This window comes from Hevea brasiliensis, chromosome 10 (assembly GCF_030052815.1).
Source record: "Hevea brasiliensis isolate MT/VB/25A 57/8 chromosome 10, ASM3005281v1, whole genome shotgun sequence".
NCBI classification, from domain to species: domain Eukaryota; kingdom Viridiplantae; phylum Streptophyta; class Magnoliopsida; order Malpighiales; family Euphorbiaceae; genus Hevea; species Hevea brasiliensis.
Window position 1 is genome coordinate 96,372,920 of NC_079502.1, and position 19,996 is coordinate 96,392,915.

At 31.2% G+C, this 19,996-nt stretch overlaps 3 protein-coding genes across 5 annotated transcripts; 2 read left to right on the forward strand and 1 right to left on the reverse strand.

Annotated features, from left to right (window-relative positions):
• Window positions 1–3,997: 3,997 nt before the first annotated feature.
• Window positions 3,998–4,360, forward strand: LOC131169427 (uncharacterized). Its single transcript, XM_058128654.1, has one exon. The coding sequence runs from the start codon at window positions 3,998–4,000 to the stop codon at window positions 4,358–4,360; it is 363 nt and encodes a 120-aa protein (XP_057984637.1).
• Window positions 4,361–7,322: 2,962 nt separating this feature from the next.
• Window positions 7,323–8,084, forward strand: LOC110639472 (STS14 protein). The gene has a single exon (XM_021790451.2). The coding sequence runs from the start codon at window positions 7,407–7,409 to the stop codon at window positions 7,926–7,928; it is 522 nt and encodes a 173-aa protein (XP_021646143.2). The 5' UTR covers window positions 7,323–7,406; the 3' UTR covers window positions 7,929–8,084.
• A 745-nt stretch (window positions 8,085–8,829) lies between these two features.
• On the reverse strand, window positions 8,830–14,461 carry LOC110639471 (uncharacterized). Of its 3 annotated transcripts, XM_058128328.1 has the most exons (12): window positions 13,900–14,461; window positions 13,606–13,681; window positions 12,794–12,866; window positions 12,199–12,282; window positions 11,977–12,093; window positions 11,305–11,730; window positions 10,564–10,964; window positions 10,347–10,446; window positions 10,169–10,228; window positions 9,996–10,082; window positions 9,675–9,803; window positions 8,830–9,397 (listed from the first exon to the last, which is right to left on the reverse strand). In XM_058128328.1, the coding sequence occupies exons 2-12, from the start codon at window positions 13,677–13,679 to the stop codon at window positions 9,095–9,097; spliced, it is 1,854 nt and encodes a 617-aa protein (XP_057984311.1). In that variant the 5' UTR covers window positions 13,680–13,681; window positions 13,900–14,461; the 3' UTR covers window positions 8,830–9,094. The 3 variants fall into 3 exon arrangements, with proteins under 3 accessions (XP_057984311.1, XP_057984312.1, XP_057984313.1); XM_058128329.1 differs by lacking the exons at window positions 13,606–13,681; window positions 13,900–14,461 and adding an exon at window positions 13,059–13,522; XM_058128330.1 differs by lacking the exons at window positions 13,606–13,681; window positions 13,900–14,461 and adding an exon at window positions 13,043–13,520.
• Between the last annotated feature and the right edge of the window lie 5,535 nt (window positions 14,462–19,996).

A 19,996-nucleotide genomic window follows, 5' to 3' on the forward strand; every position in this document is an offset into this window, starting at 1 on the left:
ATGTATTGTAAAAATTTTGAAAAACTTAAAAAAAATAACTTGTTAAGAAGAAAAATCTTTTCCATATACAAACTTTTAGGAAACCACATCAAAACTTGAAGAAATTACGTGCATATATGGAATTATATGGGCACCTTAGCCCTAGAGCTTTATTGTGGATTTGCAGAGGTAAAACAAAAGAATAATGAGAGACCCATATACCAATCATGAGAGCCAGCTAGGTATATAGGAGAATCCAATGTATATATATATAGAAATGAGAAAGGAGGGGCACGTTTCTTTTTATTTTAATTTCACCATATCATGTGATAAAACAAGTGGGGGATAAATTCGAAGACATTTTCATTTAATTTTATTGGTATTTATCAGAATATGTCGTTTCTTATTGGACAATATCCATGTTTATTTCCAACCATCATTATTCTGCAACTTGAAGGTTGAACAAGAAAATTATATATATATATATATATATAAAAATAGAGGTAATATATAGTTTTTTTAATGGGGATGTGGGGGTGTTTCTTTATAGAGAACATGCAGGTGACAATAAGTTTATAAATTTATATATATATATTAAAAAATTACTACTCGTTTTACATGAATTAGTATGATAAATCAAACCAAAATTACCTCTTTTCGTTAATTATGAGTAATCTCTTCTTAGCAATAGTATCATTTACTAATTATTTTATTATTTTCATGTGACTTAAATTATGATCCGACCTAAAAATTTTAATATGATCTAATTGAAATAAAAAGTGAAATTTGTACTGTTAGCGGAGGGCATGAACTAAATATAGATATTGTAATATTGTACTATTTATGGGAGATCTATGAGATATTTAATAAACATACTAAAATTAAAATTTGAAAATTTCGAGTGATTGTATCTTATTTTTTCGCATCATAGTAAATTTTCTTTTTCGTCTTACCTATGAACATAAATTTTATGATCAAACCACGTAAACTTATGTAATTTTTTTATATTATGTAATTATATAATTATGTATATATTTTAGATTTACATATCTGCTGTAATATATTTTATAGTGTATACCAACCATTTGATAATGTTAAAAGTAAAGTGCACTACTGTACTCTATTTATTTTTAATAATTGATTTCATTCCTGCTTTATTTCTCTTGTATTAATTGTTTATAATGATTGAAAACGATAGATTCTGAATGCAAGTTGGTCGACAAATTTAACCCTTTCTCAATTCAATAATGTGGATTTGTTGCAATTCCATGTTACAGAGAAAGTTTAGGCCAGTTTTGTACCAACCAAGAAAAAATACAGCAGGGAATCCTTCAAAATACAAGAATGCATTAGATTCTTTTGCCCCACTCAACTTTGAATAAACACCATATTCTCCCTCTAGTCATAGTCATAGATAGTCCATATTTTATTGATAAAATATAAATAATTAAATAATATATAATAATATTTTCCATTTGAGTTAGTTTTTGAGTTAGTGTTAAACTTGATTTATTTTTTTTATAATAAAATATAAATAATTAAATAATATATAAAAATACAATCAACTAGAATTGTATAAATATATGCATTAATGGTTGAATACTTGAAGTTACAAAAAATTTGGACTTTAGTAAGAAGTCTCAATGTTTTATATGTCCCTAATGTGCTCCACTACTAAAGCTATTTTGTCTGTGTTTATAACTTGAGAATAGGGAAGATTCCAGGCTACTTCCATTGCAAATTAGTTCTAATCTAATTGCTATATGAATGTTAAAAGAAATAATGCATGATTGATGACCATATGCCTCCATCATTTTCACCTTTGCAAGTGCTACTTATAATTGACACTAGCCATTGGCATTTTATGATACCTATAAAGCTCTATGTTTTCATTGAGTATTATTCACACATTATTGATAATAAAATATATTCACTCTGTAACTTTATAATCTGTGTAGTATTATCGTTAAAATATTAAAAATATAATTTAAAAACTCAATTATAAATTAAGACGATTCTAATATCATTAAATCAAACATCTTTTAAGCATCACTCTCTATGAATCCTTCTCTTGTAAGCAAACTTGTTAATTATTTTCTATATATTTGATGCTCCCAAATCTTTAGTTATAATAGGAAGGTGGTGACCACTATTACTTAAAAACAGAGTAAACTTGTGAACTTTTGGATAAAGTTAAAAAAAAAAAAAAAAAATTCAGTGTCTTTTCATGGACAGAAAAATCTTTGTTGGTTCATATTATTATTATTATTCCATGAACCACTAAGAAAGCTGTCCTTGTCAAATAATACTTCGAAATTATACTATCACTGCAAATGTGGTCCTCTCGTTTGCACATAACAAGCAATTTTAAAAGTAGGTACTTGCTCTGCCTGAACTTTCTTGCCATGCATAAATCGTCGGTGTGTTTGAATAGAGAGAAAAAAAAAATTTTTTTGGAGAAAAAAATTTTTGGAAGAAAATAAATGAAAAATTCTTTGTTTACTTTATAAAAATTTAAGAGTAAAATTATAATTATTATTTATAAAATAAATTTACGTTTTCATATTCAAGCATGAAAAAAAAATATTTAATATTCTTCTCATTATTATCTACGTTTTTTTTATCATTTGATTAACTGCTTAAAAGAGCCCACCGCTCTGCATTTTAATTGCTTAAAAGAGCCGACTTTGCTTTGACGTTTAGCGGCCCACCGCCAACGCTGTGCATGGCCCTCGTGGACTACGGCTGTTATGATTGTGCTACGATACTGGTCCTGACTTGTAGGTGTGATCAGAAACCGACAATATCCTCTTTCTTTTTTTTTTTAATTAAATATATAATTTCTTTTTTAAATTTTATCAAAAAATTTTATAACACTATAAATTTTTAAAATATTTTACGATACATCTTAATTTATATAAAATTTTATGATTTATCTTAATTTTAATAAAAATAAAATTAAGATATTATTTAAATATTAATTAGCATATTTCATATTAATATAATTGTAATTCATATTATTTAATTTATAAATTTTAATAATATCGTAATTTTACTTTATAAAATTTGATATTATGGCTATTGAATATTTTAAAATTTTAAAATATAATATTTTTTTATAAAGTTAAAATATAGAATAATGTATTCAGCTTTTTTTAATTTTGTTTTTATATATCTTTTATTGAGAGGAGAAAAGTACTTATTATAAAGAAAAAGCCATAGTTTTCCATTAATTAAATTGATATATGGTTTGTGTAAATTGTAAATTTAATTTTTTTATTACTATAAAATATAATATTGTGGGTTAGGTAAGCTTTTAGCCATCATATTAAATTTATTTTAATATAATTAAAAATAAATCATTTACATAGATAATATCTGGTGTAATTCGACTCATGATTTCATTTGTTAAAGAGCTAATCTTTCCATGCTAATTGTTTAAAGATTAATAGTCATAAATTAATATTATGGTGTAATTTTTAAGTAAATTATTTACCTAAGTAAATTATTTACCTAAGTATTACGAGATTAGAAAAAAAATATTTAATTTTTTTATTAAAAAAATTAGAGAAATAAAAATTAAATTTAAAATAATATATTTTCAATCATTAAATTAAATTAAATTAAAAAAATAAAAAACACGTATTTTAAACTTTATTCCCATGATTCGAACCATTTGACAACTAGATGGATTTAACTTTCAATGTTGCAAGGAAGCTTCACATTGAGGGATTTCTTTCACTTTCAGTGGCATACAACCAAAAGCTTTTTGACCTAAGTGCTTGAATTATGAATCTTATTGTTATTTAAAGTTCATTAAAAAGGTGGACTTAGATTAATAATAATAATAATTAAAAAAGGGTTAGGTGGAAAAAGGAAAATGATAATAATAAGAAGGAAAAGGATCAACTATAAAATGTTACAGCCTGATAAATTCTTGATTAAATTAGTGAGATCAACTAAAAAATCCGTTCATCAATAGCTAACGTACTATTCTCTTTTAACGGAGACAATAAACATGGGCTCGTGTGCTTCTTCTCAAAGCCAAAACACCACCAAACACCACGCATCATCACCATCGACGATCAAGGTAATCCACTGCGACGGGAAGCTGCTGGAGCTGAAACAGCCAACCAAAGCCAGTTACATCAAAACCCAGAATCCAAACTTCTTTCTCTGCAGCTCAGAGTCGATGTCCGTTGGCACGTACGTTCCTGAGGTATCAGGTGAGGAAGACTTGCAACCGGGTCAAATTTTCTTCCTTTTGCCACTTTCCCAAGCCCACAAGCCTCTCTCCCTTCCTGACTTGTGTGCTCTAGCCGCCATGGCCAGCTCTTCCCTTGGCAAAGCTAGCAAGTTACCGTTGAGTAGTGTGTTCTAGTGAAAATGCTCATTTTCCGGTGACTGAATGTCAGTGGGATTCCGATGAGAAATTAATAGGCATCCAAATGTGGAAGTCTGGAAGACGATTATGCGCAAGGAAATGCACCTGTTGCTATTTCACATGCACAAGTGTCTTTTAGGCCATTTGCCATGTCCATTGGATTTTAATGTGTTGAGTTTGAAGAGCCCATGGATTAGAGCCCAATTTTGACCATGCAGAGTTCAAATCCTTGGGCTTAGGGGTATAAACGAATCAAGTCGAGTTGAGCTTTGAATTGTTCAAGCTCGACTTATTATATTTTTTTCAGGCTCGAGCTCGATTCGAGCTTTAATATTCAAGTTCAAATTCGGCTCGTTACATATATATTAAACTCGAGCTTGATTCGAGCTCGGCTCATATCAAATTTATTTATAATATAAACGAATCAAGCTCAAACTCAACTCATTTATAAATTAAACTTAATCTTGAATTCGAGCTCGACTCAAATTTGTTAATATTATTATATTAAAATAAAATTTAATTTAAATAAAAGTAAATTAAAAATTAAATTAATTATACTTAAAATATATTTAATCTTAATTGAAATAAATTTAAAATTGAAAAAAAAAACTAAAGAGTCCATTTGAGCCCACACGTCGGCTTGCTAGCCAACCAAAATAAGGCATTTAAGTTGGGGTGAGGGGCTTCCTTTTTTTTTCAGGGGAAGCCACTCAAACACCTACACCCCTCCCCCCTCAAAAAAAAAAAAAAAATCCCTCCCTTTTTTTTTAATTTATTAACTTTATTTTAAAATTTTAACTTACTTTTATTTTTATATAAATAATTTACTATAATAAAAGTCTAATGGTACAATATAATATATAATTAAAATTTTATCATATTTATTATTACATTTATAAATTTTTAAGGTTTAAATTTAATTAAAAATTATATTTACATTGTACACCTGCATGCTTAATCTAATTTCATGACTTTTAACTAAATTTAATAATATTATGATTTAATTAAAAAGATTATCATGTGATACAAATTTAAGATATTATATGATATCAATATATTAATTATAATTATAATCAACTCAATTACATGTATATATATATACACACACAATCTAATCTCATGACACCTAACTAAACTCAATAGTGTCATGATTTAATTAAAAAGATTACTATGTAATATAAATACAATATATTATATGATGTCAATATATTAATGACAATTATAATAAACTCAATTACATAATATATATATATATATATATATATATATATATATATATATATATATATATATATATATATATATATATATATATATACACATACTCCTAATATAATTTCATGGTTCTTAACTAAACTCAATAGTATTATAATTTAAATTTAACATATTAATAATTTAATTTTTAGGGAATAAGTGGATAATATTAAGTAGAAAAAAATATAGGAGAGAGAAATTTTTAAAGAATGCATAAAGAGAAAGTACTTAGAGAGAGAGAATAATAATAATAATGAATAAATAATTTAGTATTAAAATTGAATATTAATCTTTGAAAATTTTAAAGTTCACATAAAAGAAAATTAATAAAGAAATTGGAAGTGAGACTACATATAAAAAGAAAATAATAATAATTATTAGATATATTAATATTAATTTTAAAATTTAATCTTTTAAAAGTTTAAAATTTTAATAAAGAAGAAAGAGAATGGGAGAGATATGCTTCATGTTTCAAATCACACTAACACTAAAAGTATGTCATTTTAATTTCTTTAGTAGTTTAATATAGATTAAATAGTTCACAATAATATTTATGTATTTATTATCTAATATTCTAAATTTATTCTCATGTAAAAATTAACTTATTTAAAAAAAAATAAATCTAAAACATAAATAACTGTATAATTATAAATATATTTTATACATTGTTTATATCATATTTTTAAAGAATATATTATTTTAAAAATAATTATAAACAAAATAAATATATTTATAATATTATAAAATTATAATAATTAATATAAATATTTTTGTAAACGAGCTTGCTCATAAACTTGTTCAATGAGTTAATTCGTAAACTTATAAATGAGCCGACCTCGAACTCGAGTTTGGCTCGTTTATTAAAAGAACTTAAAATTTTAGCTCGAGTTTAATTCATTTAGAAATCGAGCCGAGCTTTTATCAAGCCAAATCTCAAATAGTTCACGAGCAGTTTGATTCATTTACATTCCTATGTTGGGCTTAACTTGAAGGACTGAATGAAAATTTTGTCTTATAAAGCCCAATGTGAAGAATTTCATTTTTCCCCAAACATTGCTTGTAAATTTAATCATCATTTTAATTGACACGGGTGAATATGTGAGTTCACGCGCTTCATCAGAAGTTAATTTGTCCTGAAACCATTAAACCTGAATAAGTGACACCATCATATAGTGAAAAATTAATTACCTAGGCTTCGCTGTGGCCAAAAAATGATTAGTGGCACGCCTGCCAAGATTTCATCTTCTGATAATGCACGCACGTATCACACACGTGGACTTTGCACTACAGATCAAATCAAAGTCAACTAACTCACGTGCACCCTTCGTCCCAGGACTTTCATTAATCAGCCCACCAGATCTTGCTGTATTTGCCCTGTAAACAACTTTAATACCCATACATATCACAATTCACGACCTCCTTTTGGGTGGCACTTTCCGACCATACCCTTGGTTTCATTCCAACCTGTCTCTAAGCCCTTAGTTTTACATAGACTTGGGACTAATTTAATGTCCCTCTCAGCCACAAATTATGACTTTGTATTTTAATTTTAAGATGAATTAAGTTTAAGTAAATTTTCTTTTTTATTGATTAGTGGGTTATGATTATTGCCCTTTAAGCTCAGATTCCAAAGTTAAATGGTTTTATTACTGCTAATTCAGCACATTATGTCACCATTTCTAAATTGAATGTACCCAATAATTCTCTATGTTGGAGCCTGCCTATAAATGAATGGCCTGTCAACTACAAGTCTAATTTGTTTCACTTTCAGAAATCAAGAGTCAAAGAAATGGACCCTGCTTTGCTTCTTCTTCCTCTTCTAGTTGCTCTATCCATATTCCAGGGTGCAGCACAGCCATCAAGCCCCATCCCCAGCCCCATGCCAACCGCAGCCAGAGACTTCCTAGAAGCACACAACCAGGCAAGAGCCGCAGTCGGGGTTGGCCCTCTCAAATGGAGCGAGATGCTAGCCAACGCTACTAGCAGACTAGTCAGGTACCAAAGAAACAAAATGGGTTGTCAATTTGCAAACCTCAGCAATAGCGTTTACGGTGGAAACCAACTATGGGCCAGTGGAATGGCTGTGACTCCTCGCATGGTTGTTGATAACTGGGTGGAAGAGAAGATTTACTACAACCATACTGACAACTCCTGTGTACCAAATCACCAGTGCGGTGTTTACACTCAGGTAGTGTGGAAGAAGTCCCTGGAGTTGGGGTGTGCACAAGCTTCTTGTGTAAAGGAGCAAGCTAGCTTAACCGTGTGTTTCTATAATCCTCCTGGGAACATTGTAGGGGAGAGCCCATATTAGAGAAGCTGTATGTAGCTTTAGGCTTTGTGTGTGAAATGGGTTTCTCGAGATTTAAATGCTAATGAGATCTGAAATCTTGGGTAGTGGTAATGAATCCGGCTCTGTGTTCACTCCAGAGTTGTACTATAATTAATCGTTAATTCTGCTTTGGTTTAAGCCATTTTTTCCCCCTCTCCCAAGTGCTCATCTAGCAGCTAACAATTTTGCTTCAGTTTTTTCACCCAGAACCTTTTCCAGATATTGTTGCAGAGGTGAAATCTGTAGAAACAAAATAGACAATATTGACGGGAAGACGATGACAGGATGCAGAGTCTCATTAACTACGGTCCACTTCACAATTGGTCCATATAGGACAAATTCTGTGAAAAGATCTGTTCTTGAGAGAAGATATTTTTTTTATAAAAAAAAAGAAAAAAAAAACCATGGACACCACCCACCGACAAATATGAACCTGAAATGGTTAAATTATTGAAGAAATGCACCTTGATGTGTCATATTTATGTGGATATTTTAGGTCCAATAGCTTAATGCAAAGCAGCCTATACATTGAATAATGTAAAACCAACAAATAATTTTTGAGCCCTCCATGACAAGGCATGAAAAACCTCACCCATCTGCCATCCTACAGCATTTAATACATTCACGAGCACAACTGAGCATTGATATTGCTGGTTAGAGGTTGAGGTTCGGTTGGAGAGTAGACAATTAAGGGTAATTTGGAGGCATATCATCACATAGACCCTTCAGGTGGTAAAGGAGGAGCAAAATGTATTCTTGAGTAATTTTTCTATTTACATTTTCTATTCATAACAGGTTTTCTAGTGTTATAATCAGTTTTTGGCATACACAAATTATATAGAGCCAAATATAGAGTTTAGTTGGGGAAAATAAAAAAGAACAGTTGGCCAAATCTATGTACAATGCTCGGTACAAAATTTCATTCTTTTCCAGCATTACAAAAATCATGAATACTTCCGCAATACAGCATAGCAGACTGGAAATCACATTATACAATATAAAAGAGCACACTGTTCTATCCTAACAAATTTTTTTATTTCATCTTCTACTTTGTACAAGGGAAAGTATAGAATCTCAAAATATAAAAAACCTTGAGAACAATGTGAATGAACTGGTGGTGAAAATTTTGGATGCATGCAAGTAAGCGATTATCTTACCAGCTCTTTAGATATCAGATACCGAAAAGTGAAGTTATGGGGAATCCATTCAATGCTCTTACGAGGTTTTCCAAGCTGACTTTTCTTAATACACTTCCTTAGAGATTCAGGCAAATTCTGTTGGATCATTTCAATAACGCCAGCCTGACACAAACCTGAATCCTTTGCAAAGGATTCCACAATCTTTGGAAGTAGGATTTTCTGGTCCTTGCGTACACCAAAGGTAGCTCGGACATACTCTTCTTTGGCAGCTTCAAGCTCTTGAAATACTCTCTTTGGTGTGTAGACACGCAACTGGAAAATAACATAACAAATTTATATAAACCCTGTTTGAAAAAGATAAACTAAATAGAAAATGTGTCTAACTTTAGAGGCAGGAATTATTAAGGAAGGAGTGAACCCCGGAGTTTCATCTTTTCTTCGACTGATATCTCTAAAACAACATCAAGTAATCAAAAGTAAATCAAGCTTTCTGGAAATTTGGGGAACAACAAGATGATGCACCTCAATACATTTGTAAGTACTTCTCATCTTAATAAAAACATTAAAAAGAAGATTGAGGTTGAAGTACCGCTGGATCAGAATGGCTTCCTGAACAGAGTGCGAAGTGCAAAAGGGGTTCTGGATCCTCAATTGCATATGCTTGTCGTTTGTCTCCCGCCTTAAATTTTGACCTTGATGGAAGCAATAGTCGAAGCCACTGCAATCAAAAGCAAGCTCAGTAAACCTCATTAAATTAGATGAAATTTTCCACACATAACTGACAGAAATCAATTGAATTACTGGATCTCAGAGAACTATTCCGAGTAATATGTACTATATGCATAGATAAAATAATTTCTACATGCATAGCATCTTAATTTTCAAGATAAATTCAAGACTTGAGATCTACCTGTCCAGGACGAGACATCCGGCATCCAAGGATAGAATTCTGTATTGTGTCTGCACTGATTGTATAACCCCCAACATTGTAAGCAGCCTGCATAGAGTGGAAATATAAGGAAAAGAAAAAGAGAATTGAACCACAATTTCCTCCTTCTAGAAGTCAAATGTGGGTCTTCTTACCTTCAAGAGCACAAAAAGTCTCTTCACATTGTTTTGCGGAATTCCATAAGCCAGATATGCCTATAGGTAAACAGCAAAGATTATGTTACACTCTCACTCACAACAGAAATAGAACCAGGTCCAGCAGAAAGGAGTCAACATTTTAAGCAAAAATATTTCTATTAAAGAGAACCATTACATGCATTACTAATGCATTGTGTATGTTGATCCAGAAAGCCAGCTTCTCCTCATGTTTCAGCTTCCTAGGATCAACCTCTTCCAATTGACAGATAAGTGATCTACAACAGAATAAATCAATAAGCATGTAACAAATTTCAACACTAGCACAAAATACAAATGTTCACTTAGTACTTTATAAATAAAGTTTTCTGGTAAAGACCAAAAGAATAGCTCACCTGAAATTTTGCAGCAAGTATTCAACATCTCCCAACTTCTGACTATCTCTATAAATCCATGGCACTTCAACCATTGTACTGTATGGTCCACTAAATTCTTTCAGTCCTTCAACAAGGAAAGGGTTATCCAGCCGTACATCAAATGATGAATTATTCCTGAACCCTGGACTCCACACATCACATTGATCCTGAGGGGAAAATGCGCTCACTGACGACAAAGATGAATTGGGAGATGAAAGGCCATTATGTGTCAAAGGTGAGTCTGAAAGTTTGCAATATATAGCAGACATGCACTTGATCATATCCTCAGAAAGCTTGTTAGGTGTCTCCGGAACATGATCAGAAATGCGTGTTCCAAGATGCTCAGCCAAACTGATTATATTTGTTGCATTCTGAGCATACTGCATAAAAGCCATCACAATTTATAATCCAGTTAAGCATGTGCCAAGCTGTCATATGAACGCATTAATTTCCCCTAAGTTGTTGTTATTGTTGTTGTTATTACTATTACTATTATTATTATCATTATTCTTTTACATGGAAGCAGATTGCCAGTGACAGGGAGCAGATCTCCAAGAAGAAAAAGAAGAAAGAATGGCTGAGCACACAATATTCTCTTCCTTTTAATTCTGGGAAGGACTAGTAAATTAAAATCATGCCATGATTTGGGTCCAAGGTCTTTGGAAATTGTAGGGAGCCAAAAGAAAAATGGAGACATTAATAAATTTGATACTAAATTACCTCCATCATGGACAATGGCTGGGAATGGCAGGCACGTACAGCTCTTCCTAAAGACTCTTCTGGAGTAGCTCTATTTGGAAATGTTGAACGTTGTGATAATGAAGAGTGACAGCGATGAACACCAGAATCTAATAGATTTTCTTCTCCTCCAATACCACTGGATTCCTTCCATGGGTTGTCATGTGACCAACAACCAGATTGAACAGCCAAAGTTTCTCTCTTCGACATTGGTTCAAGTCTGGAAACATCCAAGAATCTCCCTCTTGGTGTTGTCAGAGGTGATTTTGATCTTTCGTGCTTGCCAGATGAAGAAACTGGGGATATTTGTTGATCAAAAGCTTTCCGGTACAAGGAAAGAAGATATTGCTCCAAATATACAACTTCCAACTCTAACACTGCGATTTCCTTTATTAATTCTGTGGCTGGCTGGAAAAAAAATGGCATGGAGGAAATCAGAAACCTTTACTGATTACAGTTCCCATTATCCTCATGGAATAAAAAGCAAAAGAAACAATTCCAATTTATAACCCTATCCCCAAAGTAATGTTGGGTGCTAGCAAGTCAAAAGCCTCTAGTGCCGCATTAGTCAATTTAGAGAATTTAATAAGAATGAAGTTTAAGTCTGCAAGAAACTGTTTCTAATTCTACTTAATAAAAATGGGATTGAGTTACCTTGGGCATTGACATTTCTGGAGCATTATCATGGGAGGAAGTCCTATAACCAAGTGCTTTTTCTAGCACGCGACGGACCTCAAACTGATCTTGTAATCTTTTCTCAAGCTGTAGAATCTGCATACAAGAGATTAGATCCAAGGTGTGGTTAATACAAATATTTGAAGTGAGCAACACCTAAATGGCACATGGTTTTAAAGATAAAGAAGTTTGGTTCCACACCTCTTCCTTCAGAGAAACCTGCACTTCGGTCTTAGGGTATTGTTTCTTCTTGGTTTTGACAGAGTTCTTCAAGTGCCCCATATCCTGTTATTAAATCATACCCAAAAGTCATATAACAAGGAATTAATTGTAAGATTATGTCACAGGAGAACATTCATTTTGGATGAATGTTGACCGAGCGAATTAGTTGATCTGGCAAGGAGTAAAGAAATAGATTCAATTTCTGGGGATTAATTACATGAATTATTTTTCTATTGAACTCAAAAGAATAATTTATTCCATTCAACTCTATTTAGGGCCATATGGGAGATTTGATTCTAAGAAATTCAGCTTAATATTAACAACTTTACCCACCCTCCCTAAGCAAACAGATAGATTAATAGAAAGAGGAGTTGGAATATAATAATGATAATAAGAAGAAAAAGATGTCATCATACAGTAATGTCTGGCCGGCTTGGGGCTCATGGTCTTTATATAACATGGGAAAGAAGAAAGAAAAACAATAGATAAGATAATGAGATATTTCTGGTGCTAGTTCTCTAAACTTCATTTAGAAATCAATACTTTTTTTAAAGGAAAAAGGCAGCCATCTTACCAGCTTTACGCGGTGTGATGCTTCAAAGGATTTATCTACTCCATCTTCCTCGAATCTTTTCTTATCTGGGAAGCTGACAATGGAAAAACAGCAAAATCTTAGATGAAGAGGCTATGGATTGCAGAAGAGAAGATTGACATTCTGCAACTAAAATTCTTGGCCACTTCATTGACAATTTGAACAAAATCAAAAACATTTTTGTTGACACTTCTTTTTTTTTTTTCTCATCAGAAAGGAAAAGATGAGCACATATATCTGCTGCTACCGTTTATTGGAGGTGCACTTAGCAATTATTTTCCCAAGCCTCATCGTAAAAAAATCTCCCGTTACTTTCAACACGACTTTAGTCATTGCTGGCAGATCAGGGAAAAACAAGGGGAAAGTTTCAAGAAACACAAAAAAGTTCCCCTATATTATAAACTGAGAACACTGAAGATTTCCTGCCTTAAACCCCATTTTGAAGAGGTTCCTGACAACTTAAAAAAACACCCCATTGTCCCTCTTTCTTGAAGCTCTTAATTTCATCAGGACCATAAATCAAATCATTCATGGCTCTCTCTAGTTGGTAAGTAGTGACCCAGTGCCACAACCAGGAGGCTAAATCCAAAATGTTTATACAATTGTACTTGCATTATAGCTACTTGTAAAACCAAGCCTGTGTAGCTGTGAATGCACAAGTTTCCATGTTAATCAATACTCCCGGAACAGAAAAAATTCCAGTTAGAGGATACCATCAATTAAACACCACAAGTGAACTGAAATATGCAAAAGAAGAACAATAATTGCAAACTAACAAAAGATTTAACAGCTACCTCTTTGAACGCTTGTGTGCAGTTGTCACTATCTGTCCCAACATTTTTCTGTCTCCACCCCCTTCAAACCGCATCTCTGAAAACACATCCCAAGAAGCAACAATTTCAGTAAAACAAAACAAAATTTCCCAGATGCAAAGAAAGAGAAAAGAAAATAAAACAGAGCTAAAAACAGCAACCATTACACTCAGCAAAAAAAAAAAAAATGATTAACCAGATGGGTTCCTTGAGAGATGAAATGAACCAGAGTAGACCAAAAAAAAAAAAAGAACCAAATGGGTTCACAGGAAGCACCAATTAAACTCCAAAAACTCCACTTCTCTCAATGCACTTGAGTAAACAAGAGGTTCCAGGAAGTAACCACGAAGTCATCATTTGCAGCTAACAGAGTCTGAACATAGCAGAGACTGAAAGGGTGTTACCGTGTTACATATATGGGCAAGTAAAGATAAGACCTTTGGGCTTTTGACCAATGAATCTTCTCTTCAAAGGGACTCCCTTACACCTTAGTCACTCTCTATATATATCAGTAAGCTTTTGTAAAGGAGGAACTTTTTTGCATTAAAAGATGCAAAAACAGCTCGTGGGCTTTAATTAAAGAAGAAAGTTTACAAAGTAATGCGACTAAAGACTACACTCTAAATGTCAAAATGTGCAAAAAGTGCAAAATTTTCTCTCAATCTCAGACATCCCAAAGGACAAAAGGAGACTAGTTGGAGAGGAAGATAAATAGTGGCTACACCTATGACTGTCAAGTCCAAATAATAATAAAATAATATCCATGACCCAATTTCCTCGTTCTCTTCTCTTGTTGGGAAGCAAGTGGGAGTTGGTGGCCGTCCCTCCACCCTTGTCCTGTACCTTCATACATACCATCTTCTCTTCTATATTATTTGCTTTCTAGTCTTGATACGAATTAATTCTTTATAAGTAAATATAAATTGCAAAATTAAGCACTTTCCAATTGCCATATCTTGGCAAATCATGAAATTGTTGGCCAGCCTACCAAATTTTTTACTTTTTACGATTGAACATGTTAGTTTTTAAAGTCAAAAAGGTTCGATTTCTTGCAATTGCAAACGATGTTAACTCTAATTGGATTTATGTACTTTGCTTAATTGAGTGCATTACTAGCTTTTTAATAGCCCCTTTGAAAAGCAAACACTTGCTATTGTATGAACAAAATCTTCCATTTAACAAATGTAGCCAAGATTTGTCAAGATCCAATTTTGTCACCGTGGTAGAACAACGTTGTCAAGCTTCTAAGAAAACGTTCTCTCTTTCGTTTTCTTCTTTTTCTAGAGTTCAACCTTGAAAATTATTGTCTAGCGGCTTCGCTTGCCCCATTTAGATAAGAAGGAACTTCTTTCCCCCAAATCTCTGAGAAGGGGTATGCATTTTGTGATAGTTTCATAGCTTTTTTAGAGAGAACTTCAATAATATTTAAAATAACATTTTTTTAATCTCTTAATCACAATCCCAAATTGACTCGTAATGACATTAGAGAACAGTAATATCCATTATATATGACCCAAAAGTTGCTAAGTGAGTCCATCCAAATACAAAGGATATTGAGCATTAAAAAGAAAAAGAGTGCATGATGACCAAATGTAAGTTGCTAAAAGATTTTTAGCCAACAAGAAAAGCAGAGAGGCTCACACCTCAAAAGGGATGAAAGGTGAGGGATAAAGGAGACATTGGATGCTTGAGGTTTGTGGGGTTTCTCTTTGTCTTTGAGAAAATTAGGGTTAAAAGAAAGGGTAGATGCCCCATGTTGTCCTTGAGTATCCAAGAGACTAACGTTTGTCAAAGAATCACCAAATAAAATATTAAATTATGGGTTTTGTATTTCTTTTTGTCGTGATGCTCACCAGCTGCTAAAGAAAAATAAATAAATAAAGTTTTTTTCTCACTGCAACCAGAGAGGAAAGAAAAAGAGTTTCTTGAAAAACTTTCCATCTAGTGTTTGTTTAATGGGAAACCTTTTTGTTGAGATTGGAAGAAGATCCAAATCCAATAACCACAAGAGTTCACTCACAACCACATAGAGTCTATAAGAGTAGGTTGGCTTCAATTAATGAAATTTAAACTTAACTTTTGTTTCTAAATTTTTATTTACATGGAAGGTCAAAATGCTAAAAATGAATAAATAATTAATTTCTTCTAAATGTTGTACACCACGAAGACGTATAAATTATAAAAAAATAAAGTAAATATATAAAATAAAATATTAATATTTATGTGGTTCACCTCTTCTTTTTTATATAGAGTTACATGCCACTTTCAGGTAGAACCTCTCATCAATAGATAGAGCTAAATTCTCAATAATTGGCAAACCTATTTTCTACAATGTGTGACAATCCCATAAGTTGAAAGCCCACCCTCCAATGGCGAAGCCACTCTTTATGAGCAAACTCAAATAACCTTCTCAAAATACTAATATTCTCACAATACTCCAGAATATCTCCCATTATAGAATTTGATCATAAATCTAAATCAATTAGAATTTTTGGTCATAAATCTAACAGTGAAGAATTCCAATATAGAGTTTGATCATGCTTGTTTTAATGTTAATCAGACGATAATTAAGTTAATTAACTCGAAAGGACAAATAAAATCAAAACTTGAAAGGACAAATACCTTGCATTTAACAAATATTATGTAGCAGTGGAATCATATGGATATAATATTATCCTTGTTAGCTAGCGATTCTGCATTTGTGGGATCAAGAAAGAGTCAGATTTGTTATTTTGGACACATCTGATACTTTAATCTCCAGCCTCAGAAGTTGAAATTTTCTTGTTCCAATACTTAAACAATTGAAACTTCTATTTTATCTTATTATACATTAGTCTGTTGAATTTTGAAGTGGGTATCAATTTTTAAACGAATCTGACAGACATGCTTCATAGATTTATGAAAATTTTGAGTTGCATTAATTATATTCTTTTAGTTGTGAATTACAAAAAATAACATCCACCCATTAATTACAATGATCTACAACACACACACACACAATTCCATGGTGTTGATTCTTTTTTTTTTTTCAAAATTTATCAGTTTATAAACACAAGATCAGGTTAGGTAATAGGTACCCATGTGTCTCTACGGTTTTAGATCAAGAAAATTTCTTTTATACAGGCAAGAAAATTTCTGACATGTTTGTTTACCATTTCTGATGAATTTTTACTTACAAGACAGCAAATTCAATGAAAGATTTGAAAAATTAGATCAGTGAGAAACAACTCGAACCTGCAGGTTCCAATCTGCTGCAGTTTTTCAGTTCTCAAGAAATCATGCACAGTCTTCAAATGAAATGATAAAAGAAGACAAATTAGAAATGAGTATATGTAAAATATTGGCTGAAGTTCAAATTAGGAAGCTTGTAAAATTCCAAAACATAGATTCTAAGTGAAACTTGCTCACTTGTTTTCTTGTGGCATTTAACTATGCATGCGGTTCATTTTCTTTTATACTGAAAACATGACAATATTTGTTTGAAATGTAATCCTGTTTTCTATTTTTGAACTGCTTTAACAAAACATAACTGTGCTTTTCATTGATTTTTCTCTTACACTACTAATATAAAAAATATTCATTTCTGAAATAGCTTAGTAGGTACTAAGCAGTGCCTATGAGTTGGCCACAAAATCCATAAAAAATGTCTGTTAGTTGGGAGGGAGAGAGAGGTGTGTGGATGCATGTGTAGTGGTGGGAAAATGGGAGGTTACAAGGTTGATGCATGGCATTTCAGTGGTAGAGAGGGTGAGGAATCCCACAATTGAGAAAGAAAAAGTGAACTTTCCAAAAACATTTGGACAATGAGTCAATGCCAATCATAACCAGTAAAAGGCACCTCTGCCTTCCCCATTTCTGTCCCAACTTCCCCACTTTATTTGTTTTATTTTTTGTTCCTTCTTATAAAATGGTCCTATGTCCCAACTTCAAAGAAAATATCATAAGCCTATTTAATTGATTAGTTAACTAATTGCATCCTTAAAGACTAATTATTTATTTATTTATTTATTTAAATCAATGATATTCTTGTAAACAAATATTCATAACATGTTATGAATTGGTCATATTCATCCATTAAGTTTTTTTCCAAGTTCCAATTTGTAAGGTTGATGAATTTTTAGTTCTTATAGTAAGGCTGGTTCATGAGTGCTTTGATTGCGCAGGCAAATGTGAGTTTTGATTAAAGAAAAAGATAAAGAAAGAAAGAAAGAAAAGTAAAACTGTGCATGGAAATGAAAAGAAATGAAATCAATGAAATAGGAGGCAGCTGAGACGTTGAATTTTGAGAAAAGTACTTAAAACTCTCTTTCCCCATTCAAGAGCAGAGGGAGGTTGATGGGCAACCAACCAGCAATGCATGATTTACTCACCTTTAACTTCTTCTCTCTCCAAATAAAGTACCAACCATCATTCAATGTTTTTTTTTTTTTTTTTTTTTTTTTTTAATGCAAATTTGCATCTTTTTGAATCCCTCTCTTTTTGTCAAACTTCCATTATCCATGCACTTCCTTGGCCCCTATCCATATATGTTTGGAATTTGGCAATGTAAGAATCCTTCCTGTGGTTAAAACTTAAAACTACCCATCAATAATTCAAGTTGAAGCAGAAGATATACCATAAAATCATCCATATATATATATATATAATAATTTCATTGTAATTATTAATTGTAATAAGTTTTACATAAGTTTTATTATAATTAACAATTACAATGAAATTATTATATGTACTTTTAAACTGGGTTCAATCTTCTTGATTTTAAATAAGGTCACTAGCCAACAATAACCCAATTCAAAGAGCTTCCTCATTCCTCAAGGTTAGTCCAATTTTCCATGCACTATACTAATAGAAGTGGTTTAGTGTGTTTGGGGAGATTTTGCTTTAACTTTTATCATGAAATTTTTTGTCCTTAGTTTTGTGAATAATGATAACTGTGTATGTATTTTTTTGTCCTTAGTTTTGTGAATAATGATAACTGTGTATGTATTTTTTTGTCCTTAGTGTTTATCATATAGTGCATATTATATTAATTTTTCATAATTTTTAGTTTTTCCCACAATTTGGATTTTGTTATTTATGTCTTAACAATTCCAATAAAAAGTTTATACATCTTTAAAATTTTAAATTTCTAAAATATAATAATAATAATAATAATAATAATAATAATAATAATAATCACTATTATTGACTAATAAATAATAAGAATGCTAATATATTATTATTGATAAATTTAAATTTTATCTCTTTTTTTTTAATTTATTGTCTCTTCTTTAAAATTTTGTATTTCAAATTTGTATTATTTCTTCATTTTACATTTTATAATACTTTTGTGGATAAAATTAGTTGAACGTAAATATATTATCGTACCAATAAAATTTAAATACCTCTCAGATGGAATGAATTTCTCTTACCATTTGAATCAATCCTTCAAAGTATCTTATTTTCATTCTATTAATACAAAATTTAGAGAATAAAAAAAAATAATTAGGATAATAAAATCCAATGAAACTTTCAACCCTTTTTAAAAAGGTATCTTCTTTCTTATATAGAAAGTTGACTTAGAATAAAAAGGGCTTAATAAAAGAACAAAAGATTGCTAATTTGGAGAAAAGTCCTCCATTCAAACAGAAAACCACAGTGGAGACCTTTTAAATTCTTTTAATTTTCCATGCAATTACGCCAAGAGAAAGAGCATAATTACATAAAAAGAATCAAAATGAATCTAACTTTGCAAATTCATACCCACTGTTTATAAAGAAAAAAAAAACATTAATTTAGGGTTAAATGCTTGAAAATCATGTGATGTGAAGTTCAATTTTCATTAATCTTCTAGTTTTGTTTTCCTTTTAACTTGGGTAATGGATAGTGTTCGTTTATAGTAGTTAATATTATAAATTAATTTTCCTAAGTTTTATAAAATAAACTATGTTTATCATGAACTCAAAATATAAGATGTACGGTGAAATTTACATATTAAATACATAAGTTCTATATATTTTTATCTTTAATACTCGATGAACTGGATTTAAACAAAAATTTCTTATACTTATGATTACAGAGAGATTGAATGAAATTCAAATTAATACATAAAATAATTGAATGTACTAAAAAATAAATAGAATAAAATTATAGAGGACTAATTAATATATTTTTTAAAATAAAAAAATAATTAATATAAAAGGAGTAAATAGTAATTTTTTATAAGAAAATTTGATCAAAAATACGAAATTGGTTCCAAATGTGGTTGGGCTTGGACATCTATATATGGGCTAAGAACAAAACTAACTCATTTCATAGGTTCTGTTCTAGCTCAGATAGACCCACCCATGAACCATCAGCCACAGCCAGAAGCGAATACTAAGGTAATTAAGTG